Here is a 27,730-nt window from a genome sequence, read left to right on the forward strand (position 1 = left end):
TTTTTTTTTTTTTTTTTGGTATTTTTTATTCACCCTCTGGAGTCAGATGGTGGTGTGAATCCTGGCTCTGACCTGTTCTCTCCGTGAGACTAGGGGTTTGGGTATGGTGCGGGTCTGAGCCTTTTTTCCTCCTCTGAAAACTTCAGACAATAATCCCTGTTTCTGAGGGCTGTCGTGAGGGTAAAAGGAGCTGTCACTCTGTCAGCATCTGTACTGTGCTTACTTAGCACAGGATTGGTGTTTAATGTGAGCTGTTACTGTTTATCCAGACATCCAGCGAAAGTTGTGTAGTCTGAACATCATCACAGAAGCAAAATATCTAGCAATTGCAAATCTAAAAAAAAAAAAATCGGTCATTTTCGGTTGGCCCCAAATTCTTTCTAGGGGTGTTGAAAATTAAGAGTTGCCCTTCTGTCTGTGGATCTGACTCTTCATTTTCTTCCCCATTTCCGTGCTGTTTTTTGTTTTGTTTTGGGGCCGAATGAATGTCACGGTGCCGACTTAGGAAAGCTTATATGGCACCGGTGAGGCAGAAGGCCTCAAGTGAGGGGTGAGTTATTCCGGGGCTCGAAGGGGTGGGGACTCACTCCTCGAGCAGCCCCCGCAGCAGGTGAATCTCTCCGAAGAGGGGCAGGCAGTGTTGATGAGGTGGGCCGGGCAGGGGAGGCGCATACTTCTGGGTGTATGACATTGACTTTGCAGGCTAGTGGGCACTCTGCAAAGGCGTGAGGAGTTGAAATGCCTTCATACGTGATGTATCTTGGATGTCTTTCTTCGCAGGGACGGTGAAAGTGAAGAGCTCCAATATCCAGGTTGGAGACCTTATCATCGTTGAAAAGGTGGGTGGCGTCTCGCAGTTTGTGACCAGGCTGCCGTGTGGGTTTGGTGGCAATGTGGGAAGTCATTGCCAGTTCCCAAGCCCAACCATGTGGATTTGTGTATCTGGTATTTGTGTAACTGAATGTAGGCTTTGGGGGATTTTTCTCCTCTAGCTTTGCCTGGGGAGGAAAATGTTTTTCCCCATGAGACGTACGTATAAAATCCTTTTTCAAGGTTTATGTGGTTGGTTAGCCAGAAATTCTCCTTATAAACACGCAAGTACAAGTTATTTTTTTTTTATGTTGATCTATTTTTCAGAGAGAGAGAGTGTGAGTGGGGGAGGGGCAGAGAGAGAGGGAGACACAGAATCCAAAGGCTCCAGGCTCTGAGCTGATGGCACAGAGCCCGACAAGGGGCTCGAACTCACGGACTACGGGGATCGTGACCTGAGCCAAAGTTGGACGCTTAACCGTCTGAGCCACCCAGGCTCCCCTAAGTTTTGATTTCCTATTTGCTGCATCTGTTTTTTTTTTTTTTTTTTTTTTAACTTACTACAAAATCTTTCCTAGAGGTCTGCTTGCTGAGTAAGCACGTAAAAATATTGGTCCTTTACCATTTGAGCAGTTTTAGCTTGCATTTTGTGACATACGCATAGTACTTTTCTGTTGTTTTGTGGGGAGATGGGGTTAAGTGTAATATGAGAACGGTAAGGAGGCCAGAAAACACATTTTTTAAAATAGCACCCTTAATAAATGTTTGTAACTTTGGCAAACATCTCTTTTTAAAAGCTGTCTTTTTGGAAGGGAAGGTAGTGGGTCTGGGGGTGGCCCTGGAGAGTCTTGGAATAATATTTGATCGGAATGGGATCGTACTGTAACTGGTTTCTGTAGGAAGTGAACTATGCTCTTTTAAAAGGATTAAATCCAAGAACTCAAAGTCGATTTGAGGTAAAGTGAAGCTCTAGGGGATTAGGAAAGTAACAGCAGCGTGCAAGATTTTTCAGATTCAAAACCAAATAAATCCCCAAATCTGTCTGGGACAAAGGCAGAAACTTCAATGAGGCTGTGGGTTTCTGGCCCCCTCCCCACTGAGAGGGGCGGGGTGGGGGGGGGAGGCGGAAACCCCACACGTGGGCATTCACAGTAACAGTCTTTCTTTTCATTACGCAGAACCAGCGGGTCCCTGCTGACATGATCTTCCTGAGGACATCGGAAAAAAACGGTAAACATCTGGGATCAATTTTGAAAATAACCATTAACCTTTCAGTGGTAATTTGGCAAAATAATCATTTGAAAATGGAACAGAAGTAGATGATCGTTTTGGAGCCATGGAGGCAAGTCAAAAACATCTCTTTTAATAGAGCAGTCTTTAAAAAAAAAACAACAGAAAACCAAAACGTTCTTGGGGCTCACAGCTCAATAGATTCAGATCATCACAACGATACAATTAGTCGGGCCCACGCTGGGTCACAGCTGGTGAAGTCGCACGCGGTGGCTGTGATCTTCCTTTCTGGGCTGCTGTTAGGCTCAACTTCAGGGGTTGGCGGGATAAGGAAGTGTGTCCAACATGCAGAAGCAAACAGAAATCCTCTCTCTTCGGAGGAAATGCCAGGAGAAGTGTGATGGTAGAGAAACGGGGGAGAGAGGTAGGTGGCCTTTCTGGCCCTTTGCTCACGAGTGGCGGGGCCGTGCCTCCCCTCACCCATCAGTTTATTTGTTATCACAGCCCACTTGGGCCTGAGGGAGCTGCTCCAGCCTCTTAAGGAGACCCCGCTGGGGGCAGGTCTTTCCCGGTGGGGCCACCACCATGGCCTGCCCACCCACTCATCTGTTGACTCTAATCTCCTTTTTATTTTTTGTTATTTAAGCCATTGCGAGGAAACGTTGTGGCTGTTTTTCTCTTGCCTACAGGCGCCATCAGATCTTCGAACATCTGAAAAAAAAGGTCCCGTTATATTCCTTTGAGGTGGCTGCAGTCTATTTTATTATCAATCAAATAAAAGTATAGATGAAATTTTATACTAATAATATATTTAAAAAGCCCAGAGGTGAGGTAGAAGGCACTAGATTGAAAGTCTTTCTTTGAAATCTGCAGCTGTGTCCTCCGTTGGCTCTTACGTCCTTGTCAGTGAAGATAGACCATTATGGGTAGGGCCCCTGAAATGTTCCCCCCCCCCCACTCCCCAAAAAAGAAAAAATTAGACGTTTTTTTTCTTTTTTCTTATTTGTCTTATTTTATTTTTTTTTAATTTATTTTATTTCATTTCATTTTATTTCATTTCATTTTATTTTATTTCATTTTATTTTATTTCATTTTATTTTATTTTATTTTGAGAGAGAGACAGAGAGAGAGAGAGAGAGACAGACAGAGAGCGGGGGAGGGGCAGAGAGACACAGAGACAGATCCAAAGCAGCCTCTAGGCTCTGAGCTGTCAGCACAGAGCCCGATGTGGGGCTCAAACCCACCAACTATGAGATCACGACCTGAGCCAAGGTTAGATGCTTAACCGACTGAGCCACCCAGGTGCCCCCCCTTTTTTCTTTTTTTCAAAGTTTATTTTGAGAGAGAAAGAGAGAGCATGAGCAGGGGAGGGACAGAGAAAGAGGGAAAGAGAGAGAATCCTAAGCAGGCTCTGTGCTGTCAGCGAAGAGCCTGACTTGGGGCTCGAACTCATGAACTGTGAGATCACGATCTGAGCCGAAACCAAGAGTCGGATGCTTAACCAACTGAGCCGCTCAGAGGCCCCTAGATGTGCTTCTCCTTAAGTGTCCAGAGGTGTTGGCCGCAGTGTCCACGAATTCAGTGCATCCGGGGTCTGATGAACACACAGCTAACCCATTGCTGAGACTTGCGCGCCAGACTGAAATAGGCGTTCACGGGCCAGTAGGAACCAGCGCGGGTCCGCTCGTAGCGCCTTCTGTGTTCTGAGCCGTCTGGCAGGATCAGCCGTCGAGTCTTCCTCGTGTGAGGCTGCTGCTGCTGTGTCCGTGTTCACAGTCAGGGAAACCGAGGCTCGGACAGCCTAGGCGGCTTCCCAAGGGCATGCTGCTGGTACGTGGTGCCTCTGGTCTGGCTTCCAGGCGTCTGGCTCCTGAGGAGTGTAGACGACTCTGCCCAGAGTGGCCCGAGGTGCCAGCTGTGTCATGCCAGCCACCGTGCTGGGGGCTCGGTCACCCCCAGGTCTTTACAGCAACCTCCCGAGGCCTGCGTTTCTCCTCGTTTTCCAGACAGGGCCTGCCGGTGTTTATTTAGCAAGGTCAAGGAGCTGGCCCAGGTTCCTGCTTGGGGCGGATGGTGCAGTGAGGATTTGAACCCAGATCTCCGGACGCGAGAGCTTACAGGGGAAGTGGGAAACGGGGCGTTCGTCTCCCCTTTTGGTTGCTGGCCACTGGTTGGATTTTTACGAAGGCCAGAGCGGGAACTACGCAGGGAACTGCCCGGGGGTAGACGGCGCCCACCTTCTTCCACAGGGTCGTGCTTCCTGCGCACGGACCAGCTGGACGGCGAGACCGACTGGAAGCTGCGGCTCCCCGTGGCCTGCGCGCAGAGGCTCCCCACCGCGGCCGTGAGTAGCTTTCCCGCAGAAACACAGCCTGGCAACCGTGTCCTTGCAGGGCCAGCCAGCTCGGGGGGTGGGGGGGGGGGGCGCACGTAGATCAGTGTGTGGGTTGTCACTTGTGGAGGGGGGCTGACAGGGTGGGGGCCGGGGGGGCCCCGAGCACCTGTTCTTTCGAATTACGTGGCTGTGTGAAGCGCAGTGGGGAGCTCTTTGCAGGGAAGCTCAGTCTTTTTTTTTTAAGTTTAGTTTTTTGAGAGAGAAAGAGAGAGTGGGGGAGGGGCAGAGAGAGAGAGGGAGGGGGAGAGAGAGAGAGGGAGGGAGGGAATCAGGGAATCCCAAGCAAGCTCCACACTGTCAGCGCAGAGCCCGACGCGGGGCTCGAGCTCGTGAACCATGAGATCATGACCTGAGCCAAAATCAAGAGTAGAACACTTGGGGCGCCTGGGTGGCGCAGTCGGTTAAGCACCAGGTCACGATCTCGCGGTCCGTGAGTTCGAGCCCCGTGTCGGGCTCTGGGCTGATGGCTCAGAGCCTGGAGCCTGTTTCCGATTCTGTGTCTCCCTCTCTCTCTGCCCCTCCCCCGTTCATGCTCTGTCTCTCTCTGTCCCAAAAATAAAAATAAAAAAACGTTGAAAAAAAATTAAAAAAAAAAAAAAAAAAAAAGAGTAGGACACTTAACTGACTGAGCCGCCCAAGGACCCCATAGCTCAGAATCTTAAGAAGCCCTGACAAGGTACTTAGCCTAAAACTAGAAGGGAAGGCAGGTGTATCATTTCTCCGCTCAGTGCCTCCAAAGGCTTCTCGTCTTATTGAGAACCCCTCCTCCAGCCCTCGCTGTTGTCCTCAGGCCCCACGTCCTCTGTCTCAGAGCCGGAGCCCCACCCTCGGCCTGGGTGCTCTGCCTGCCAGTGCCTTCTCCCTCCTGATGAGGCGTCCTCTGCCTCCGAGTGTTTGCCCTTGCTGTTTCCTACATCGGGGGCAGTCAGACCTCACTGGCTGCCTGGGTGGACATCTCCATTCTGTCTCTTGGGTTTTGTGCTCAGGTCTCCTTATCTGAGAGGCATTTTCTGACCGTTCTCTCCTTGCGTTCCCACCCCACTCGCTTCAAGGCAGTATCTCTGAGAGCAGAGTTCTGCCCAGTACGTTCACTGCTGAACGTCCTGTGCGTGGAACAGTGTGAGGAACGGCACAGAGAACAGCATGTTAGCCCCATTAGCCCCACGTCACTCATGCCATGATTTGTAAAGGGAGGGGGGACAGGGAGCCAAAGAGTAAGTTTAAACATAAGCCACATAGATTGGATGTGGCCCAAGGACGAGGTTACAAAGTCACAGAACGTAACTGAAACACTCAGAGACCAACTGGTCCAAAAGGGTTAGGCAGAATGTATAAGCTTTTCCCAGGCTAGCGGTCGGGTTCACGGTGTTCTGTGAGGAAGGAGCAGGCAGGATACAGTTCTGTGTTAACCTGCTAATAAACACGCCCACTGTCCTGATGATTTTTCATAGCCAGTGACGAGTAAAATAACACTGGTATTAGTATTAATTTTTGAGCCAGGCATTCTAGAGTAGCGAGTTTCTAACCGTGGTTAGGAGCCCCTGGGAATCCTTAGAACGCACTCACCTGCCCCTGAGATGGTTCTGATTTTTCTGGGTGATGCATTTTAACTTCCTGCTGAGATTTCTGCAAAGAAAGCTTTCTGAGCCTCAAAATGATTTGAAGGATTCTCTTTAAGAGACAGCCTGGAAGAGCCTAGAATCATGAAGATACTTGACCGTCAGCTGCACAGAGTTGCATTTCTTGGTGTGTGCTTTGGGTGTGTCAGTTTAATAAATGCTCATGTCCCCCCCCCACCCCCACTCCCGCCAACCCCGTCTGGCACAGGCCTGGGCTGGGGTCCAGATGCCACTGGACCGAAGGGATCTGAATGGGGTGCAACGATTTAACAAAGCTGTAAGTTAGAAGAACTGTATGAAAAGATTACGTGGGCATTACGTGCCTATATTCTTGTTTAAAAAAAATTAAATTAAGGGAGCCTGGGTGGCTCAGCCGGTTAAGCATCCAACTCTTGATTTTGACTCAGGTCATGCTCTCACCATTCGTGAGTTCAAGCCCCTCATTGGGCTCCGTGTTGACAGCATGGAGCCCGCTTGGGATTCTCTGTCTCCCCCCTCTCTCTGCCCCTCCACTGCTCTGTCGCTCTCTGTCTCAAAATAAATAAATAAACGTTAAAAAAATTAAAGTATGTGGAAAGCCCTGGAGGAAAAAGCAAACAGTGTCGTTCATGGCCTCTACCCCACACCTGACCCGCTTCCCCCCGGGGATCGCGTGAAGTCCGTAGTGATCTTTGCGGACCATGGTCAGCACCCTTTCCTACAGATGTACAGCTGCAAACTTGTTGGAAGGGGAGCTTTTACAAAGAAGGGATCCTACTGTATTTGCAATTCCACACCTTTCACCCGTGCACTTTGGGTGTGCCTCAGGGCCTTTTCTTACCAGTTCATAGGGGCCACAGAACAAACACACCTGCATACGGGGCCTCCTAGTGAGTTAGTAGAGGGCTCAGGCCCCGCCCGAGGGGCCGGCCGGTAGCCTCCACCCCACTCCAGACCCCTGATGGCACGGGGTATTGTGGTCTGAAAACCTGTGGCATCAGGTCCTGACCACCTGATTGGAGATTTGTTTTCTAAATCTTTTACTGTAAAATACACACTAGATTTACCATTTTATCATTTTAAAGTGTCCAGTTCGGTGGGTGTGAAGCACTTTCACACTGTTGTGCAGCCGTCCCCACCATCCATCCCCAGGTCTCTTCATCCTGCAAAACTAAGACTCTACGCCCGTGAAACAGAAATTCCCCATCGCCCAGCCCCCCGCAGGCACACTCTACTTTCTGTCTCTATGACTTTGCTCTAGGGACCTCTTGTAAGTGGAGGCCTCCGGTATTTGTCCTTTTGCGACTGGCTTTGCTTCCCTTAGCGAAAGGTCCCGAAGCTTCACCCAGGTGGCGGCCTGTGTCGGAACTTCCTGTTTAAGGCTGGGCAACGTTCCGTCCTGTGTACGCACCGCATTTCGTTCGTCCGCGTATCATGCATCCATTGATGGGCCCTTGGGTTTGTTGCCATCTTTTGGTAATTGTGAGTAACGATGCTATGGACGGGGCGCATGGTCTCTTCGAGACCCTGCTTTCAGTTCCCAGCAGGTGGCTTGCTATTCACGTGCTAATCCTGTGCCAGGGTTTCTGAGGACCCGCCATACTGCTTTCCACAGTGGCTGCACCATTTCACATTCCTACCAACGGTGCACAAGCTTCCGACGTCTCCGCATCTTCACCAACAGTGTTTTCTGTTTGTTTTTAATGTTCATTTATTTTTGAGAGAGCGAGAGACCGAGCAGGAGTGGGGGAGGAGTAGAGACAGAGAGCGAGAGACAGAGTCCGAAGCGGGCTCCAGGCTCCGAGCTGTCAGCCCAGAGCCCGACGCGGGGCTCGAAGTCACGGACCGCGAGATCGTGACCTGAGCCAAAATCAGACGCTTAACCGGCTGAGCCACACGGGTGCCCCACTTTTTCTGTTTTTTGAGAGTAGCCCTCTTAATGGGTGTGAAGTATTCTTTTTTTGCTTTTCACCCCTCCATCTTTTCCAGGGCTTTACACAGAGCAGGTGCCCAGTAGCCCCTTGTTGACTGAGCAAGAATTTTCTTTGGTACCAACAGCTCTTGTAAAGCACAGTGTAGCAAAACAGGTGTGGGAAACCAGTTTGGGAAACACTGGGTGGCCACAGATAAACAGGCATCTTCACAGCAGACTCTGTCAGGGTGTCTTGGGATATGGCGACTCCTAAGCTTCTTGAATAGAAACATTTTCTTCCTTCTTCCACCTGCCCTGTAATTTTGAGAGCCTGTTTGCTGTCTGAGAGCAACAGCTGCTTTTGAAAACTAGTGGGAAACTCCCGAAATCTTCTTTAATTACGAACTTTTCAAAAAAAAATTTTTATTTTACATTTATTTATCTTTGAGAGACAGAGAGACACAGAGCACAAGTGGGGGAGGGGCAGAGAGAGAAGGAGACACAGAATCAGAATCAGGTTCCAAGCTCCGAGCTGTCCGCACAGGGCCCGACGCAGGGCTCGAACCCACAGGCCGCGAGATCACGACCTGAGCCGAAGTCGGACGCTCAACCGACTGAGCCACCCAGGCGCCCCACGAACTTTGTTTTTAACTCCAAAACGTTACCTCTGTTGAACAGGACCTTCTTCAGATCCGATCCTATGTTTACGCAGAAGAACCCAATATCGACATTCACAACTTTGTGGGAACTTTTACCAGAGTAAGTAAGCCTCGCTCACCGAGGAATCCTGCCTTTATAGAGTTGTGCTGGTAACAGACCTGAAGAGGTGTTGATGGGTCTTTGTTAGGGAGCAGCTTTGCTCGGGGTGGGGGTGAAGTTCCCTTAAGAAGCACCCCCCTCCCCCACCCTGGCCTTGAAAGCTGACATAGTGTTTCTCAGTGAGGTCGGCCCAGCTGGTTTTCCTTCCAGCCTCTGACCAGCTAGAATTACCTGACAACTTGGAGCCGAGCGTTGTTACGATCAATGTGAAAGCTCTGCAAGCGCTCTTTTCTGTCCCCTTCGGATGCATCCGTGACCCCTTCCACTCGCACAAGCCCCGTCTGCCTCCATTACAAGTTTTAAGCCACGTCCCGACTTTTCAGAATAGAAATTAAATTTGGGCTGAAATGCTGTGAAGAATCTGGGACGGGAGATTTGTAGACTCCAAATTAAATCCATGGTCTCCTTCTGGAAGCTGTAGGGCTGGCCAGCAGAGGGCTGTTTCTGTTCGATTGGCTTCTGCATTCTATTGCTAGCCTTGTACGACATTTCTTCAGTGTTAGGAGCCTGTCCGGCTTCAGTCACAAACCACCCTTTTCACCTATCACCGTGGGATGAAAACGCCCAGGAGGGTGGCTTGTGAGCTCGGCCCTTCTCTCCTGGCTGAGCTGCAGGCATCCGAATAGGGGTCCTCCTCACTTCCTGTCTTGGGAGGAGCCAGCTGGAAACAGCCTGTGCATTCTGCCCAAACCTTGGTGGATAAATGCGTGTCCATTGGCCTTTTCCAGGAGGACAGCGACCCTCCGATCAGCGAGAGCTTGAGCATAGAGAACACTCTCTGGGCCGGCACTGTCATCGCGTCGGGTAAGGGCGCCCTTGTTGAGGAATGTGTTAGCAATTTGAAAAGGAAAGAAAATCCTTTTGTATAATTAGAATAATCATCTGTCAGTTGGGAAAATTAGTCGTCAGTCAGATGGTGTTTTCCACTTGCGCCCCTCCAGGGAATCAAACTGACGTCTAATTGGCCCTCGGACACTTGCGGACGTCTGTGAGAATCTGCTGTGCCAGTGGACTTCTCTGCAGCGTCCGCTCTGGGAATAGCCCTTAATTGCCTCCCGAGATTGACATTCTAATCTGTACCAGAAATTGGGGCAGCCTGGGCGTTCTGGCCGGAAGTTGTGTCCGTGGGGGTGCCGGGCTGGCCCCGCCTGTCCAGGGGCCCTGGTGCCCAGGCAAAGGCCGTGGGCCTGAGTTGGAGCCTTGGTGTCGAAAACACCAAGATGCCGTGGAGATTGGTGCCTTTTAGTTTTGTGAACACTGGGATGAAACTGGGCAGAAGGGGCTCCAGGGGCTGAGGTGTCTGCGGTGGCCGCAGTTGACCTTAGTGGGGTGCCTCTGACCTGTCGGGCACTTTGTTGAGCCCTTTGTGTGCATTACACATTTCACTTAACCCTCCCAACGTTACCATGAGGGAAGGTGCCAGTGTCATTCCCGTTCTGAAGATGAGGAAACCACGGCTCGGTGACGTTAGTAAGTTGCCCAAGGTCACACCGCAGGTAAAAGGCAAAGTGGAGGCTTGAACCCAGGCGCTTTGCTCCAGAAGCAGAACTTACAGTACAGCTGTCCTTAGTGTATTACGTATGTTACGTAATAGTGTCCCCTGTTATTAACATATGATTATACTGCTGGCAACTTTCTGTCTTTGCTGTTTGTTGGAGGTTCGCTTTTTCCCTCTTCACGCACATGTCCCTCCCGCCAGCCTGTTTTCTTCCCTTTGATGCTGCTTTGTGGCTCTTCAGTACAGCAGATGCTTGGTCAGGGTCCTCTGCGACAAGGCCTGTGGATGACGAGCACAGACCAGCACAGAGTACACACGGGGCTGCTAGTTCACCCTCCGCAGGGGCTCCGCTTAACGCAAACGGGCAGAGTTGAGCGCTCCCTTGAGGTCCTCCCACCTTTTCCTTTTCCGCTGCCTGCCCGTATTGACAGCGTGATCCGAGATGTCTCAGATCCTCCTGATGACTGACGAAGTGAGGAATGGGTCCCTGAGTTTCAGCGTGGCCACTGGGCGCTGCGGGTCATACCTTGGCCAGGCCCGAAGCCACGCCCACACCCGAGGCCACGCCTGCGTCCCCGCCCACACCCATGGCCACGCCCACCAGGCCCTGCAGGAGCCCCTTCCCCTTCAGACTCTGCCCTCCGGCCTCTCCCCTCCCGCTTGTCCACCGCATCTCTCAGAACTGGTTTACTCTTCCTTCCCAGTTGTCTACTTTGAAGTCACGTATTAACAAGTAATTATTTTTTATTTTAAAAGTTTAATTAATGTAGTTAACTTTAGAGAGCGAGTGCGAGTGGGCGGGAGGGACAGAGGGGAGGGGGAGAGAGAGTCTTCAACAAGCTCCAGGCTCAGCCCAGAGCCCAACCCCGGGGCTTGATCCCACCATCTGAGCTGAAATCAAGAGTTGGTCACTCAATTGACTGAGCCACCCAGGCGCCCCTAACATTGCGGTAATAAATACACGTTCACACGTCTATCTGGTTTTTATTCTGGTGATTTTCTTCTCTCCTTCCTGCTTTCCTTCTTTCCATGCAGAAAAAAAAAAAAAAAAAAAAGCAGACTCCACGCTCTCTGTGTGAACCACGAGATCATGACCTGAGCCAAAGTCAGATGCTTAATTGAGCCACGCAGGCGCCCCTAAAGGATTTTTAAGATTTTATTTTAAGTCCAGTCTCCTCCCCAACGTGGGGCTCGAACTCACGACCCCAAGATCAAGAGTCGCGTGCTCTATACCAGCTGAGCCAGCCAGGCGCCCCCAAAAGGCTTTGATCAAGCACCTCTATGTAATGCGGCCATGGTCTGTTGCTAGGCCCTGGTGCTGTGGTAGCATGCCAGAAGATTCTTGTCTCCGCCCTTGTGTTTCTAGTTTACTCTAAACTTCATACAGATTATGATTTTGAGGTGGAGGGTCTGAGGTGGAAAAGGCTTCTCAGCCTTAATCTCAGAGATGAACAGCAATAAGTTTTACTTACCAGGCTCTTTTTATTTACAGTGTTTTGCTGTCATTCTCTTGTTTTGGTCTCACGGCGTTAAATGAGGATTTAATGGAATGAAGAAGAATTGAGTCTCAGAGAGGCTAAGCAACTTGCCTAAGGTCACACAGCCTAGGAGGTCCTCTCCCGGAAGGCAGAGAGTGGAAAGCAAGTTGGGACCTTGAAGAGGGGAGAAAAAAATTTCAGACCGTTTGTGAGTGGTGCTGTAGGAACAGAGAGAGCAGTGATTTCAACGATCCGGTAGCAGCACCTGCCAAGCCCTTCAGCGGGCGCAGGTTTTCGAGTGAGTCTGAGAAGCCGGACGTTTACCGTTTCTTTGGCTGGCCTCAGTTTCCCCTGCTTCTCAGTGAGTCGTTCTCTGACTGCGCTGTGGTTCCAATGCGACCGTGAGGTTACATACGAGCCACTTCCTTCCTGGTGCTCAACTCAAGAAACGGCCGTCCTTAATGACCTTGATTAGATGAGATTTTACTTCTCTGTTCTCTGTAGAGTCTAACTCCTGGGTTTTGGTCACTCTGCTCTTATCACTTGAAAGTTTAAAGAAAAAAGAAAACTTGCCAGGCAGCATGTAGGGTCCAGTGACATTGGCCGGCATCAATCTGTAGAGGATGCAGCTGCCACGGTAACCCGCCACCGGGCCGCTCGGCTGAGGAGTCACTGGGGTGAGACACGGAAGGGACGGCGGGGGGTGGGGGGGAGGCCTGGGGCCTTGGCAGAGCAGGTGGCCCGGCTGTGTCACGGAGCCCGGTTCTTCCCAGACTCTCCAGTCCGTTGTGCCGCTGCCTCCCCCGACCCCAGCCTGGCGGGTTGATCGTGGCCACCGTGCGACCCACATGCAGTCACGCCGCGTGCCCCTCGCCCCAAGGCTTGGCGGGGTCGCATGCTTGAATGTTGCAGCAGCATCTAACTGCCGTAGACGTTTCTGAAGGCTCGCGCTCAGGGGGTAGCATTTGTCCTGTCACAGATGGGGAACAGAGGGGTCACAGAGCAGCGCTGACCCCGGGACCGCGCTGTCGTGGAGAGTTAGGAAGAACTTCGTGTGAAAGCCGACCGCAGCGGTGTGACTTGGGGAAAGAAACCAGCTGGCCAAACGGGGACGCGTCTGACTCCGCAGACGGATGGCAGAGGGTGACGGTGTGGAGGGTCAGGAGAGCTGACAGCACAGGAAGTGGGGGTCGGGTGGGGGGTGGAGGGGCTCTGGTCGGAAAGTCTTGAAGGGCTTGATCGGGCCCGGGGGGGGACCAGGATGAGCCGAGAGCCTGCCCCTGGCTGAAGCGAGTGCCTGTGCTTCATACCTGCTGGTAGGACAGTGGCAAACGTGGACCCAGTGTTGCCACATCTTCTGATGTTCTGGGAGAAGCCAGAATTCTTAATTTCTTTTTTTTTTATGTTTTTTTTTTTTTATTTTTTTTTTTTTAACGTTTATTTATTTTTGACACAGAGACAGACAGAGCATGAACGGGGGAGGGTCAGAGAGAGAGGGAGACACAGAATCCGAAACAGGCTCCAGGCTCTGAGCTGTCAGCACAGAACCCGACGCGGGGCTTGAACTCACAGACCGCGAGATTGTGACCTGAGCCGAAGTCAGACGCTTAACCGACTGAGCCACCCAGGCGCCCCTCTTTTTTTTTACGTTTTTATTTATGTTTCAGAGAGAGAGAGAGAGAGGGAGAGAACGAATGGGGGAGGGGCAGAGAGAGAGGAGACAGAATCCGAAGCAGGCTCCAGGCTCTGAGCTGTCAGCACAGAGCCCGACACGGGGCTTGAACTCGTGAACCGTCAGATCATGACCTGAGCCGAAGTCAGACGCTTAACCGACCGAGACACCCAGGCGCCCCTTAATTTTTTTTGCATGAAAACTCCTGCATTTCAAAGTTGGCAATGAATTCAGAACCTTTATTTATTTAGGTTTATTTATTTGTTTTGAGAGAGACGGAGAGGGAGGGGCAGAGAGAGAATCCCAAGCAGGCTCTGCGCTATCTGCGTAGGGCCCGAAGCAGGGCTCGAACTCCCGAACCCCAAGATCGCGACCTGAGCCGAAATCAAGAGTCGGACGCTTACCCGACTGAGCCCCCAGGCGCCCCGAATCCAAAACCTTTAAAGTGCTGTACAGACCAGCACAGGTCTGTGGTTTCTCTCTGGGTGACAGTGGCCGGCCTTTGGATCTTGTGGAGGTGGTTTTGGTCTTTAGCACAGGCGGAGGGTGGGTGGGGGGAGGCCATTTTCAGCGGCCTTGGGAGGCACCGAGGTCGGCTGGCGCCAGCGGGGGACCAGTTCAGAGGCCCTAGTTGTTAGGACCCTCTCGGACCCTGGACGTCGGTGACTGAGACCCACCACCTCTGTGCAGGAGTGGGTGCAGTGGCTGCGTGGCCACCCCTAGTTTAACTGTCTCCGCGGCCGCAGGCCTGCGTCACTGGAGCCTGCCATCTGCCAGGGAGTCTCCAGGGAGCTCTCCCCGGCCTGCCATCTGCTGAGCCTTCCTGGAAGGGAACCGCATCGTGTGCATTAAGCTTGGAAGGGGGACTTCGGCGTCTCCTCCCAGGGCTTTGTCCGGGGGACACAGTCCCTGTGCTTCACCTGGGCTCGGGCCCTTCCACCAACTCTGAGGCTCTCTGAGGCTTTGCATGTCCCTCTGAGGGAGGAGAGTTCAGATGTTCCAGCAGAGACTAGGTTGCTTGTGCTCCTGGGAATCTTCCCTGAAGGTTTGGCAGGGCTGGCCCCTTCTCAGGGTTCGAGCTTCCGCTCAGGTGTCCTCAACTCAGAGGCTGCTTTGCTGACCGCCCGGCACAGACCGGCAGCCTTCTCCGGCCTCCCTTCCCGTTCTTCTGCCTGAACTTCACCATGGCACCTGCCGCTGTCCGTGACTACCTGCTTCTCGTTTGCTCCCTCGCTGTCTGTCTTCCCCACCGTGTTGAGACTTGTCACGGCATACCCTGAAAAGGGCGGACAGTGGTAAACTTGTAATCTTGCCAGTTTCACCCCAAAATAGGTTGTTGCAACGTACGCTGCAGCCAACCGCATGTGCGGCAGAACCCATTTCTCCGCCTCTCCGCTGACCCTGGATGTTCTCAAGCTGTGGAATTTCTGTTGCTGTGATAGGGATTGAAATGGCTTAGTTTGCATTTTTTTGATGATTCACAAAGTTGAGCATCTTTTCTAATGTCAGCTAGCCTTTGATATTCCTCCTATAAATTGTTGACTTCTAGAAAGCGCAGTATCGGGGTGGGGGGTGGTGAGAGGGAGCAGGGGAGTTCTCAGGAAAGAATTGTCTTGTGGACAGACATCCCCCCCCCCCCCCCCCCCCCCCACTACTCTCGTTAAGACACAGTGTCTGAAAGGAATCGGACTCAGCGGGAAGAATATGCTCTAATAAGAAGAGAGTGTATTTGAACTTCCATAATTGTTTATGAAGATAGGAATGTTCTAGGCACCTCTGGAGACCTCTGAGGGCAGAGGCACAAAGGACAGACCTCCACTCCCCCCAGGCTGCTGGGCCGCACAGACCAGCACTGAGCAGCGGACCTTATGGCAATGGTGCAAGTGCTCGGTATCTTTGCCGTGACTGTTGAGCACTTGAACCTGGCGAACGTGGAGTGAGAATGGGCGGCTGTATTTCACATATTACTTTCAATTGCATTTAAATCTAAACGGCTTCATGTGGCCACTAGCTACCATAGTGGTCACTGTGGCCATAGATCATCGTCTTTGTTAACAGCCCTTTGCATTCATTATGCTTTCCTGATTTTAGGTACCGTTGTGGGTGTTGTTCTGTACACGGGCAGAGAACTCCGGAGTGTCATGAATACCTCAAATCCTCGAAGTAAGGTGTGTATGTGGTCCTAAGATGCATCTCCTTGTCAGAACTTTTTGACTTGATGTATCTTGATGATTGGTGTTGGCTGGGTGAGGGGCTAGATTTTGGCTTTTTATGTTTATTTATTTTTGAGAGAGAGAGAGCAAGAGAGAGCGCATGAGCAGGGGAGGTGGAGACAGAGGGGGACAGAGGATCCAAAGCAGACCCCACTGTGACAGCAGAGAGCCTGATGCAGGGCTCAAACTCACGGTCTGTGAGACCGTGACCTGAGCTGAAGTCGGACGCTCAGCTGACTGAGCCACCCAGGCGCCCCCGAGGAGCTAGATTTAAAGACAGTAGGGTCACGTGGGGGCTCAGTCAGTTGAGCGTCCGACTTCAGCTCAGGTCACGATCTCGTGGTTCGTGGGTTCGAGCCTCGTGTTGGGCTCTGTGCTGACAGCTCAGAGCCTGGAGCCCGCTTCCCGTTCTGTGTCTCCCTCTGTCTCTGCTCCTCTCCTGCTCATGCTCTTTCTCTCTCAAAAATAAATAAACATGTAAAAAATTAAAAACCAAGATAGGAACACCTAACAGTGTTATTTCATTTATACAAACTTACCGTCTTTTCATACACGTGTGTGTGTGTGTGTGTTTACGTACCTATAGATGCATTCATGTAACACATAAGCAGGTATGCGTACATATGTATGTGAATTCGTAAAAATTTTAAAGCTTGTAAGTTAAAAGTGTTGAGCACCTACTGTGTGCTGTGTGTTCTCCATCCTTTACCCGCATCCCACTTGACCCTCACCCCAGCCTCTGAGCCCAGGCACTTCCACGGGCTCATCTGAGCCAAGCGGTGGCCTTGAGAAGCACCGCGTTCGGCCGAGCTGCACAGCGAGGAGGAGGCAGCCTTGGGTTCCCCCACCCCGCTGACGGCCGGCCGTGACAAATGCGGTCCACGGTGCCATCTGCCCGGTGGCGGCCCCGTTGTCGCTTCTTTCGCACCGTGACCTGCCCTCCCAGCCCGACCCCTCCTCCAGTTTCGAGGAGCCAGAAAGTACAGAACGAGTTCCTCTGTCGACACCGTGAACGAATGCCACTCACCGTCATGACCGTCCTTATAGCCGGAAGGCCGTTTGTTTGATGTTTCAGCCTTACCCTGGGCCACGTTTCTGTGGAGTTCTGGCTTTGGTGTGCCAGTTACGTTTTTTTTTTAACATACACGTTAACGTAAATACGCAGTTGGTAAGATCCTCGTGTTCAGCAATACAGCCCTTAAACGTCAGGTGCCCCCGGTGTGTGTGCCCTGAACTCAGGCAGCGCTGGATCAGCGTGTGGTGCGGGTCTAAGAGGTGGGGGCGGAGTCATTTTACAGGCGGCAGTGGCGGATGGCAGAGGTCATGCCACACAGAGTGCCACCAAATGCAGCGGTAACCTGCTTATATGTTTGCAAGTCTCCATCTTCTTTTTTTCTTTTCTTTTCTTTTTTTTACGTTTATTTATTTTTGAGACAGAGAGAGACAGGGCATGAACGGGAGAGGCTCAGAGAGAGAGAGGGAGACACAGGATCTGAAGCAGGCTCCAGGCTCTGAGCTGTCAGCACAGAGCCCGGCGTGGGGCTTGGAACTCACGAACCGCAAGATCATGACCTGAGCTGAAGTCGGACGCCTAACCGACTGAGCCACCCAGCGCCCCTATTTTTCTTTTTTAAGTTTATTTTTGAGAGAGAGAGAGAGAGAGAGTCTGTGCACGAGTGGGGGAGGGGCAGAGAGAGAGAGGGAGAGAGAGAATCCCAAGCAGGCTCTGAGGTGTCCGCGCAGAGCCCAACACGGGGCTCAATCCCATGAACCGTAAGATCATGACCCGAGCCACAGTCAAGAGTCGGTTGCTTAACCGACTGAGCCACCCGGGTGCCCCAAGTCTAAATCTTCTTAATCGTTAAAAAAAAAAAAAAAATTGAAATCCAAATTCTTTGAGGTTCTTTGGATGTCTGTTAGGAAGTCTAGCCCACGGGGCCCGGTGTTCTCAACCGAAGGTACGGGGGCTGATGGGTCCTACCGACTCACCGGGGTGGAGGTGTTCTTGAGTGGAGGACCAGTTCTCCGGGTAGTGGACCAGCACCCACTAGCTCTCCTTTGTGCCTTGTCCCGCAGATTGGCCTGTTTGACCTGGAAGTGAATTGCCTCACCAAGATCCTCTTTGGTGCTTTGGTGGTGGTGTCGCTCGTCATGGTTGCCCTTCAGCACTTTGCCGGTCGTTGGTACCTACAGATCATCCGCTTCCTCCTCTTGTTCTCCAACATCATTCCCATCAGGTAAGCAGAGGACGAGCCATGACATTGTCTTCTCTTTCCTCGCGGTCCCTTTGAAGAACGATGACCGGGAACTGTCAGGGTCAAGGATGTGAGCCGCGCTCTGTGGCTGTAGCATCAGGAGGGAGGGCGCCTTCCTCCCTGAAGCATCCTTTCCTGAATCAGTCTGTGCTCGGAAGATCTTGCCTTGCCTGCTTTATGCCAGGGATACCACTCAGAGTCCTGTCTCCTCTGCCGGCTCAAGAGGTTGGGAGTGGCTGCTGGGAGTGCTGCGTTGAGACGGGTCCTGAATCCGGGCTCAAAGGGGACCACAACAGGGAGGAACCCTGAAGGCACTGTGCCGAGGGAAACCAACCGGTCCCCAAAGGACAAATCTGTGTGATTCTCCTCCTGTGGGCTCCCTAGAGCAGTCACATTCAGGGAGACGGAGAGTAGATGGGTGGGCTCCAGGGGCTGGAGGAAGGGGAGAACGGGGCGTTGTTTCATGGGTATGGAATTACAGTTTGGGAAGATAAAAAGTTCTGGAGACGGATGGTGGGTGACGGTGGTACAACAGGCAGATCATACTTGATGCCGCTGAGCTGTGCACGGACTGGTTTCAGTAGTAAATTTGTTAACGTGGATTTTGCCACAAGTTAGAACAGCACATTATCAAAATACCTTGGCTCAGAGGACCAGTAATTAGGACAAAAAAACAAAAAAGGACTAAGACAACTACCGTTTCAGTATTTTAAAAGCATTTAAAGTTTTCAGTGTTCTATCTTAGTCCAAAATAGAAGCGCTTCACGAAAGTGAAAACTCGGGTGGTGAGTTATCTGAGAGCGGTGTTGACTCTTGTCAGATGTGGGGATTCAGCCGAAGACGCGCGTCTGTAGGCAGGGATTCCAGATGTTGTGGCCCAGATGCGTGTTAAGAGTCCTCGCCATCTGCCGAGACCCTGGGAGCCTCGCAGATGTGCTGTTATTAACCTGTTTGCTCTGGTCGTCTGACTAGTCTGCGTGTCAACCTGGACATGGGCAAGATCGTGTACAGCTGGGTGATTCGGAGGGACTCGAAAATCCCCGGGACCGTGGTTCGTTCCAGCACGATCCCCGAGCAGCTGGGGAGGATTTCCTACTTGCTCACAGACAAGACAGGTGAGCTGTTTCCTGGGCCTTCCCAGGCTTCTGGGTGAGGCGGGTGCCTGGATTCTCTTTCTGGAGGTGTTAGAGAATGTGCTCCTGGACCTTTGGATGAGGGCTGATGATTTGGCGACGGTGACCGTGATGGTCGTCGCCATCGTCAAGCGGCAAAGCCTTACGTGGTACTAATTACGCACGGGGCGCTCTTCTGGGTGTTCATTTATACTTGTTTAGTTAACCCTGCACCTAATCTTGTGGGCATGTTTATCCCCGTTTTACAGACGAGGAAGTGAGGCACAGGGAGGTTTACTGCCTTGTCAGAAGCGCAGGGCGACAGAGCAGGCAGTCTGGCTTCAGGCCCTCGTAACCACACCCCAAAATACTTTGCAATTTAATATCAGAGTGACTGAGAGCAAGGTCGGGGGCATGGCGATACCTGGGCTTAAGCTTCATCTCTACCATTTGGTGGCCATGGGACAAAAGAGCATCCGTTATAAAGGTCTGGGGTGGCTCACCAAATCAGAGAGAAATTAGGTTTCAGGAGGGAGCAGAGCCAGAGAATTTCTGGGTACGTTAGCATCAGAATCCCCGGGGTGGTCTGTGTAGGACTCCGTGACTGGGGTGAACTTGATTCTGTTCGTCTCCCGTCCAGGTATCTGTCTGCTCGAGGTTCAGACATAGAATAGAATCTAGTGCACGTCCTGGGCCACCATCCTGGCCGATGGAATGAGTCAGACACCCTGACCCGCCCAGGGAGGGACGGTGGTCGTGTCCCCATGGAACCCCAGGATGCCGTTTCAAAAGAAAAGGAATTAGGTTCTGGGCAGGCCAAACAACACAGAGGTCTACCCGGCTGGGGCAGTGTGGAGGCCAGCGTAAACACCTAGCAGTAAACTCTCAGGAAACGGCAGCCGTCGTCACGGTGAACGACAGCCCCAGGATGTGGGCACCGTTGCTCGATTTGTCTTGTGTTTCAGGAACGCTTACCCAGAATGAGATGGTTTTCAAACGGCTCCATCTGGGCACCGTGGCCTATGGCCTCGACTCCATGGACGAAGTACAGAGCCACATTTTTAGCATTTATACCCAGGTAAATCCTTCTGTTTTGACACTTGAAACAGTTCCTTTGCATTTATTAACAGTTGTGTTGAGCTGTCGTTCGTAACACTGTCCAGTTCGCCCATTTACAGTGTGCCCTTCAGTGGTTTTTGGTTTATTTACAGTTTCGTCGTCATCACCCAGGAGAGAAATCACATCCCTGTTCGCCGTCATTCCCGCTCTCCCCCCCGCCCCCACCTCGTCTTCCAAACCCATGGTGACCTTCGGTCCTTTGTGTTTTGGATGAAATTGCAGTTGAGGGGCACCTGGGTGGCTCAGTCGGTTGGGCGTCCGACTTCGGCTCAGGTCATGATCTCACGGTTCGTGAGTTCGAGCCCCGCGTCGGGCTCTGTGCCGACAGCTCGGAGCCTGGATGGAGCCTGCTTCGGATTCTGTGTCTCCTTCTCTCTCTGCCCCTCCCCAGCTTCCACTCTGTCTCTCTCAAAAATAAATACATGTTAAAGAGAAATTAAAAAAAGAAAAAAAGAAATTGCACTTGAGACTTCCCCATCTACCTCCTTCCCAGAGTTAACCTGCTGTACGGAAACGCTTACGGCTGTTAGGAGAAACCTAAGAGAAACTTGTTTGCCCTTTACCGAGTGCCAGAAATAGCTTTGAGAGCCTCCTGGTTCGTGTCACTTCCTGGTCAGGAGCCAACGCAGCGGGAATGAGCCACCTGCTCCTGAAACAGTGTCACCGATCAGCTTCCGTGTCAACCCTGCGACCGCGTGCGGGAGAGTAGCCTGTCAGAGATGGCCTTCCGCTCTGCTGCTGCTCCCACATCTTTTCCCACAGAGTTTTTCAAAATCGATCCTTTTTTTACAGAAGGGTATTGCTAACATTCCTTAAAAGTCACACCAGTGGCTCCCACCTCGGCTCCTCAGAATTGCTGCTGACGTTTTCAATACAAAATGGAACAAAAGCAAGGAATACCCGAGAGATTCTGATGCGTTACGATTAGGGGCGGGCTGGGCTTCTGTGTGTGTGTGTGTGTGTGTGTGTGTGTGTGTGTGTTTAATTATTAAAAAAAATTTTTAATGTTTATTTTTGAGAGAAAGAGAGAGAGACTGAGTGGGGGAGGAGCAGAGAGAGGGAGACCCAGAATCCGAAGCAGGTTCCAGGCTCCGAGCTGTCAGCACAGAGCCCATCGTGGGGCTCGAACCCACGGACCGTGAGATCATGACCTGACCCGAAGTCAGACACCCAACCGACGGAGCCACCCGGGCGCCCCTGGGTTTCTGTGTTTTAATCTTAAAATGAGGGGGCGCCTGGCTGGCACAGTCAGTTGAGCATCCGACTCTTGATTTTGGCTCAGGTCACGATCTCATGGTTCGTGGGTTCGAGCCCGGGTTTGGCCCCGTTCTAACAGGGTGGAACCTGCTTGGGATTCTTCTCCCTCTCTCTCCCTCTCTCTCTCTCTCTCTCTCTCTCCCCCCCCCCCCCTCCCCCCCTCTCCCTGTCTCTCTGCTTCTCCCCTGCTTGTGCTCCCCCCCTCTCTCTCTGAAAAATAAAAAAACTTAAAAAAAAAAACATAAGATGACATACCAACAGATGCCTTGGTAATTCTGAGACACATCAGGGCTAAGTGCTTACCCGCGGGTACATGTTGTGGCTCTCGTTTGGAGAGGAGAAGAAAGAGGCCGGGTTTTACTTAAATTTGTCAAAATAGACGATGATTTTATTGTCAGAAATCCAGTTAGAAATGTGCAGGAAGTATTTCTCTACAGGGGTTAAAGGTGGAATCCATGAGTACTGCATGGCACAGAACCGGGCATTCTACCGGGCATTTAATTTTCCGGGACATTCGCTGGTAGGCATGCCCGGGTTTCCAGGTTATCTCCTAAAAACGGCAGAGCAGGAGATGAAGCTGGGAAGTGGGAGTGGGTTTTAAATGGAGGACAGTTAATTTGATTTATGTAACGTTCTCCTGTACAGTCAGTGGTGAAACTCCTGTAGTTTTCTTCGAGGCTCCCCGTGTGGGCATTTGTGGCTTGTCTCCAAACGGGTCCATGGACCATTTTCAAAGATGTACTTTAGGATTCCTGAAAAATCACGAGGACTCTGTTGGACAGGAAGGAAAGGCCACAGCCAACCCCCGTTCCTGCCCCTCTCTCTGACCTGTCTTCCTCTGTGGCACCGGTGCCCCCAGGGCTCTGTCCCAGCTCCTGTACCTCCGTCCTAGGCGGTCCCTTTCCCCCCCCCCCCCCCCCCCCCCCCCCCCCCCCCCCCCCCCCCCCCGCCCCCCCCCCCCCTCCCCTCCCCCCCCCCCGCGGGCGCCCCCCCCCCCCCCCCCCCCCCCGGCTTCCATTGCTCTGCAGATACTGGCGTTCCCCCTCGCTGTCTGCACCCCAGCCCTTCTCACTCGCTAGAGCGAAATTCCGCTCTCCCTTGCTCGGCTGTCTGCAGTCTCCCTCCCGGCCCCCCCGCACGGTTTTCCTGCTTCTCCTCTTGCTCAGGGGCCCCCCTTGTACCGTCAGCTCCCTCTTGGGGCTGAGACTTGCACGTGGTCCAGGCGTGGCCTTCATGCCCACCCTCCTCCCTCCCCCCACCTCCCCCAGGGCAGGGGAGCTGGCTCGGAAGGGACTCTTCCCTCTGAACCATCGGCCCCCAAATGCCTTCCGGGCCCCACCCGAGGGGGTCCACCGTGTGGGTTCTCACGCTTATCGGCGCCTGGCCGGACACCCCTGCCTCTCCAGCCCCCTTCTCAGCACCGCTGGCCGGCCGATGATTACACTGCACGGCTTCACGGTCACTGTGCGTGTCCCCCGGCAGGAGACACAGCCTGGCGCGTTTCGGTGGTGCTTTTATGAGCTTGTGGTGTTTACAGAAACCATCCGTTCTCGGGGATATTTGCGTAGCTCAGCTTTTATGGTCCGTTTTCACCTTAGCACAGATAGCACTCATAGTAAAGTGTTAAAAGGCAGAAACGACACGTCTTAACCATGAACTCTACCCCACACCCCTTCCTTAGCGGAAGCTCGTGAATTGATTTGCCCGTCCTGGCCTTGGATTTAAAATGCCTGGGTGTTGTAGGGTTAGGTTGTCTGGAGACTGGAGTGAGCTCAGAATAACAGTACCCGCCCACCTCAGCGAGGTGCGTCCTTTCTTTTCTCATGACATCTAAAAATCCTGCAGTGGGCACATAAATACTTTTGTGATGGGGTTATGGAGGCTTTCCCGGGTTTTTAAAACAGCCATAAAATTCAGCTATGTTGTGTCCCTTTCAGTAACTTTGTTAGTAAGTTTACAGAGTTGTGGAACTATAACTAAATTAGACCACTACAACCCAATTTTAGAATATACCCACCACCCGAAAAGATTCTCCTGAGCCCATTACAGTCACTCACTTAAATTTAGAGTTGGATAATGGGATTTTTGTGCCAGTGTTTCATGAAGCCCAGTATTTGGAGCAACTGGGTCAGATCACTTGGGACAGAATCTCTAAACATAAAACTTGTAACAAGTGAGCCTTCCGAACAACAGCAGTGTTTGAAAACAGCTACTATGAATCTGAAGTTTCCCCTTATTTTTCAGAACATCAGTGTCTAAATCCGTGGACTCTAAAACAGTTTGCAAGATGACCCGTGGACCGAAGAAAAGTCACTCTTTATTTTCATCTTCAAAATTAAGGCAACATTTATTTTTATTTTTATCTTTTTTTTAAAGTTTATTTTTGAGAGACAGAGACAGAGTGTGCGTGGGGGAGGGGCAGAGAGAGAGAGAGAGAGAGAGAGAGAGAGAGAAGCAGGCTCTAGGCTCTGAGCCGTTGGCAGAGTTCTACACAGGGCTCGAACTCATGAACGGCAAGATCATGACCTGAGCCGAAGAGTGACGCTTAGCCAACTGAGCCACCCAGGCGCCCCTAGGATACGTTTCGTTGCTGCAGAAGAAATAAAGAATGTAGATAGGCACGAAGAAAAAACCTAGATTTACACTGCCAAACTGTTCCTCTGCTTTTGCGTGTCTGGAGGGAGGTATGTTTTGTTTCTGTGTATGTTTCTTTTTCCTTCTCAACACGAAGCCGTCATACTTTCCTAATTCTTTTTAACTAGAGCGGAGCATCAGAATTGTGTGTGAGGTTTAGAAAATCTCTCTCTGTATCTATATCTATGCTTGGGCCTTACTGCATTCTTTAGGTATAGAAGGCCCGAACATATATATTTCTTAAAATCTTTATTGGTTATTCTGGGAAGCGTTTCCAGTTAAGAACCACTGTTAGAATATCACTATCAAACTTACTTTTCTTCACACGCACACACGCACACGCACGAGCCAACTTAACTTTTTTTCACTCGTGTCAGTGATTATGATAATTTTAATGGTTTTCTAACAGGGCTGGGACTAGGGTAAGGAGACTGAGGTATGCCCCCAAGGAGCAAAACTTAATGAGATGCCGGAAAAAACCCGCAACAACCCCAAACACAGCAGTCAAGATAAGTCCTATGGTGATGCGATATTTAAAAAATTCAGGCAGAAGGCCGTGATGAACACAGTTCTGCAGTTTGGAATCGATGGGATCCAGCTCTGGATTAGCACAGTGAAGTCTCCCCTCCCTCACCCTAGTCCAGGCCCTGGCTTTGTACCCCGGTTCTCAGCCCTGGCACGGCGACGTATCGGGCCGGATCGTTCTTCGTTGTGTGAGCTGTGCGTCGCGGGATGGTCAGCAGCGCCCTTGGCCTCTACCGTGCAGATGTCTGTAGCACCCCCTCCCCCAGCTCTGACAACCAAGAGTGTCTCCGGACATTGCCCTGTGGTGGGGGGAGGGGCGGAAGTGCCCACGTTGAGAAGCCCGGTGTTCTGCGGGGTTCGATTTCAACAAACTGAAAAGCGCTGCCTGTGTCATGCTGGGGGATGTCTGTTGAGCGGTAAACGTTGTGGTCATTCAGTCGCTTAATCGTCCTGTACCTCCGTGGACCCATCTGGAAGTAGTGGGTGTGGGCCTGTCTCTGTGGGGGTGGCCCTTTGAGGTTAATGAGCTCTCAGCTTTGAGCTTTATTTGGGGAGCAAAGCAGGGCTGTCGAAACAGGAGTCCTTCCTCTTTGATGTGAGTGTATTTTTACCAGTGGCGGCCCATTCCTAATATCCGTGAGTGCTACGAATGCTCGTGAGTGGTGACGTTTTCATTGCACTTCAGAAAGAAAAGGGATGCTTGTGCTGACTGAGCATTGAGTTTTTGCATTAATCTCTCCTCCGGTACGGAGACTGGAGTTCTCGCTGGGGCGCGTCCCTGCCGTGGATCGATAACGAGAAATGGAGGTCTGTGGTTCATTTTCACCTCTGCGTCTCGTGTGTTGGCTGGGATATGTCGAATGACCTCGAAGCATTATGTGGTGCGAGGTTCCCGCCTGAGGGCCGGGGCCAGGGGCCCTTGGACGTGGGGGTCTTGACTCCTCCTCTAGCTTCTGACCTCATGTGGAGCTGTGCTGTGCCCCTTCCACGAGAGGACCGGTGGTTTCTCCCCAGGGCGAAAAGAGCTGTAACCAGCCTCTGTGGATACCACATCTGTTTTTATTTTCCCCTGGTATTTTTTAAGTAAGGAGAAATGTGTGTGGGTTAAAGGGCCTGTGGGGAGGAGGCTGGAGATAAACACCGTACGACGTGAAACTCTTCCATATGGGCAACGTGAGGGTGTTTGAAGACCGGGCCCTAATACTCATGCTGGCAGAGCCCCTGGGAATTCCCAGCACCTTAACGATCTACGTGGATTGCCATTCGGTGTGTGGATGAGCCTTTTCTTTGAGAATTAAAAGCCAGCTTCAGAATCGGCGATTCTAATTCCTCCTCCCTGAGACATCTTGGTCGGAAAGGGGGATGATTGTTGATTGGGGAGAGAGACAAACGAACGTGGGGACATTACACCAATCCCTGTGATGTTGGTTGGGGCCAATCAGCCTCGCCTTCTGACTTGTTGTCAGATGGTGCCCTGGTCTGGACGCGAGGTCTTTGCAAAGACCTGAGCGGCCGTGTCTCTCTCTCTGCCTCGCTCTAGACTGGTTTCCCCTGGGATACAAAACCCCAAAGCTCTGTGCCAGCCCACATTTGAAATACTGCTGGAAGCGTGTGACTTCTGCAGACGTGACATCAGACTGCTGGTAAAATCCAGAGGTTTGCGAAGGATGCCCTTCGCTCGTCCTCTCCTTCAAACCCGCTATCTGCAAACCTTGCCGGCCGAAGCGATGGCTTGGTCAGAGGTCTTGCTGTTGCCCTGATGTTAGATAATAATTTGGCCCAGGTGCTGAGGAATGTGGGCAAAAATGAAGACACGCGTCTGTGGCTAGAACATAAATTACAGAGCTCAGAGAGAACGTTCTGGATTTGGTCTTTCCAGCGGAGAGGACCTTTCTGTAAATCTTCAGTCCTTGTTATAATTTTAGAGGTAAATTCTTTATAATTAAAAGCACTTGGCAAATAATGATTCATTTAAACTGGAGTTCTGATTCATTACCCTAATTATCGTAACCATGCAGTGCCCTTTGGCCTGGAAGTGAAACTCGTGTCCTCTTGGCACCAAAGGTTAACAGAGCAGGAAGCCGGAGCACTGTGTGTGCCTGTATGACCAGAATAATTTAGTAATTGTCTAATTACCTGAGGAGTCTAATGCCACTGCTAAAAATAGTATTAAAAAATTAAATGAAAGTCGTTTTCTTCTCATCTGTTCTCTATTTTGGGCAACCGCATGTTCACGGGTAGAAGACGGGATTCATTCCAAAAGATCGGGTCCCTTCTCTTCTGCTGGATGAAATACGTTTCTAATGGACCGTGGGCTCCGGTCGCTCCCGAAACTTCTCTGACTTCCGGGGCTCAGCCGTGGAGCAAGACTATGTTGCAGGGGTTCTTTTCGTCCCAAACTGTGATGTAAAACCCAGAACTGATGTCGGCCAATTTGATATTTATTTCTTCCTGGAAATAGAAAAAAAAAAAATCCTGTCCGGGCAAGATGTGCCACCGTCGCCTTAGCAACACAAAGTTGTTCATTTGCTCCTCAAATACCGGTGCGTGCCAGGCACTGCCGTGGGCCCTAGGATTGCGGTGACAGATAACACACACGTGGACAAGTTCTGTTCTCACGGCTTAACGGGAGAGTCGTCAGGTCAACAAGTCGGTTTTAGCCGGAACACGACATCCCGCATTGCAGTGTGGAAGCATGACTTCTGGCAGGAAGATAAGCTGGGGCTCTTGCGGAGGGCCTCTCTGAGGATGCAGCATTTGAATCGAGACCTTCAGTGATGACATGGAGTGAGCCAGCCCTGCTGAGATCTGGGAAATGATGTGCCCGGCAGAGGGCAAGGCAGGTGCAAAGGCCCTGAGGCAGGAAGGAGTGTGGCAGTGTTCAGAGAACAGGAAGGCCAGTGTGGCTGGAGCAGAGAGGAGGATGAGGAACGTGGCAAGAAGGGAGGTTACAGAGGTGGGCAGGGGCTGACCAGGTAGGCTCCATGGACCATGGGAGGGCATCTGAGGTCTGTAGAATACAGAGCACAGGACAGCCCCTGCAATAGAGAATCATCTTCCCCACGTCGGTAGCGCCCAGCTTGAGAAGCCCTGACCTCACCGGCCTCGCCTGCAACGCAGTGGGGGCTTCGCTCTGTCAGAGGCCCTGATGCCACCGAAATGAAGACGGATTGACTTGTTCATGGGTAGAATGACCCGCATCC

At 51.6% G+C, this 27,730-nt stretch overlaps 1 protein-coding gene across 2 annotated transcripts in view; it reads left to right on the forward strand.

The window, feature by feature from the left end:
• ATP9A (ATPase phospholipid transporting 9A (putative)) overlaps positions 1 to 27,730 on the forward strand; it is a 110,535-nt gene that overhangs the window by 34,960 nt on the left and 47,845 nt on the right. For both annotated transcript variants that reach the window (XM_049649855.1, XM_049649856.1), the window contains 9 exons: positions 781 to 839; positions 1,989 to 2,040; positions 4,290 to 4,384; positions 8,624 to 8,704; positions 9,493 to 9,568; positions 15,504 to 15,580; positions 17,702 to 17,862; positions 18,853 to 18,995; positions 19,958 to 20,070. In XM_049649855.1, the coding sequence (XP_049505812.1) occupies positions 781 to 839; positions 1,989 to 2,040; positions 4,290 to 4,384; positions 8,624 to 8,704; positions 9,493 to 9,568; positions 15,504 to 15,580; positions 17,702 to 17,862; positions 18,853 to 18,995; positions 19,958 to 20,070 (857 nt within the window). The remainder of the gene's footprint in view (positions 1 to 780; positions 840 to 1,988; positions 2,041 to 4,289; positions 4,385 to 8,623; positions 8,705 to 9,492; positions 9,569 to 15,503; positions 15,581 to 17,701; positions 17,863 to 18,852; positions 18,996 to 19,957; positions 20,071 to 27,730) is intronic.

The sequence above is a fragment of the Panthera uncia genome (genome assembly GCF_023721935.1).
Source record: "Panthera uncia isolate 11264 chromosome A3 unlocalized genomic scaffold, Puncia_PCG_1.0 HiC_scaffold_11, whole genome shotgun sequence".
NCBI classification, from domain to species: domain Eukaryota; kingdom Metazoa; phylum Chordata; class Mammalia; order Carnivora; family Felidae; genus Panthera; species Panthera uncia.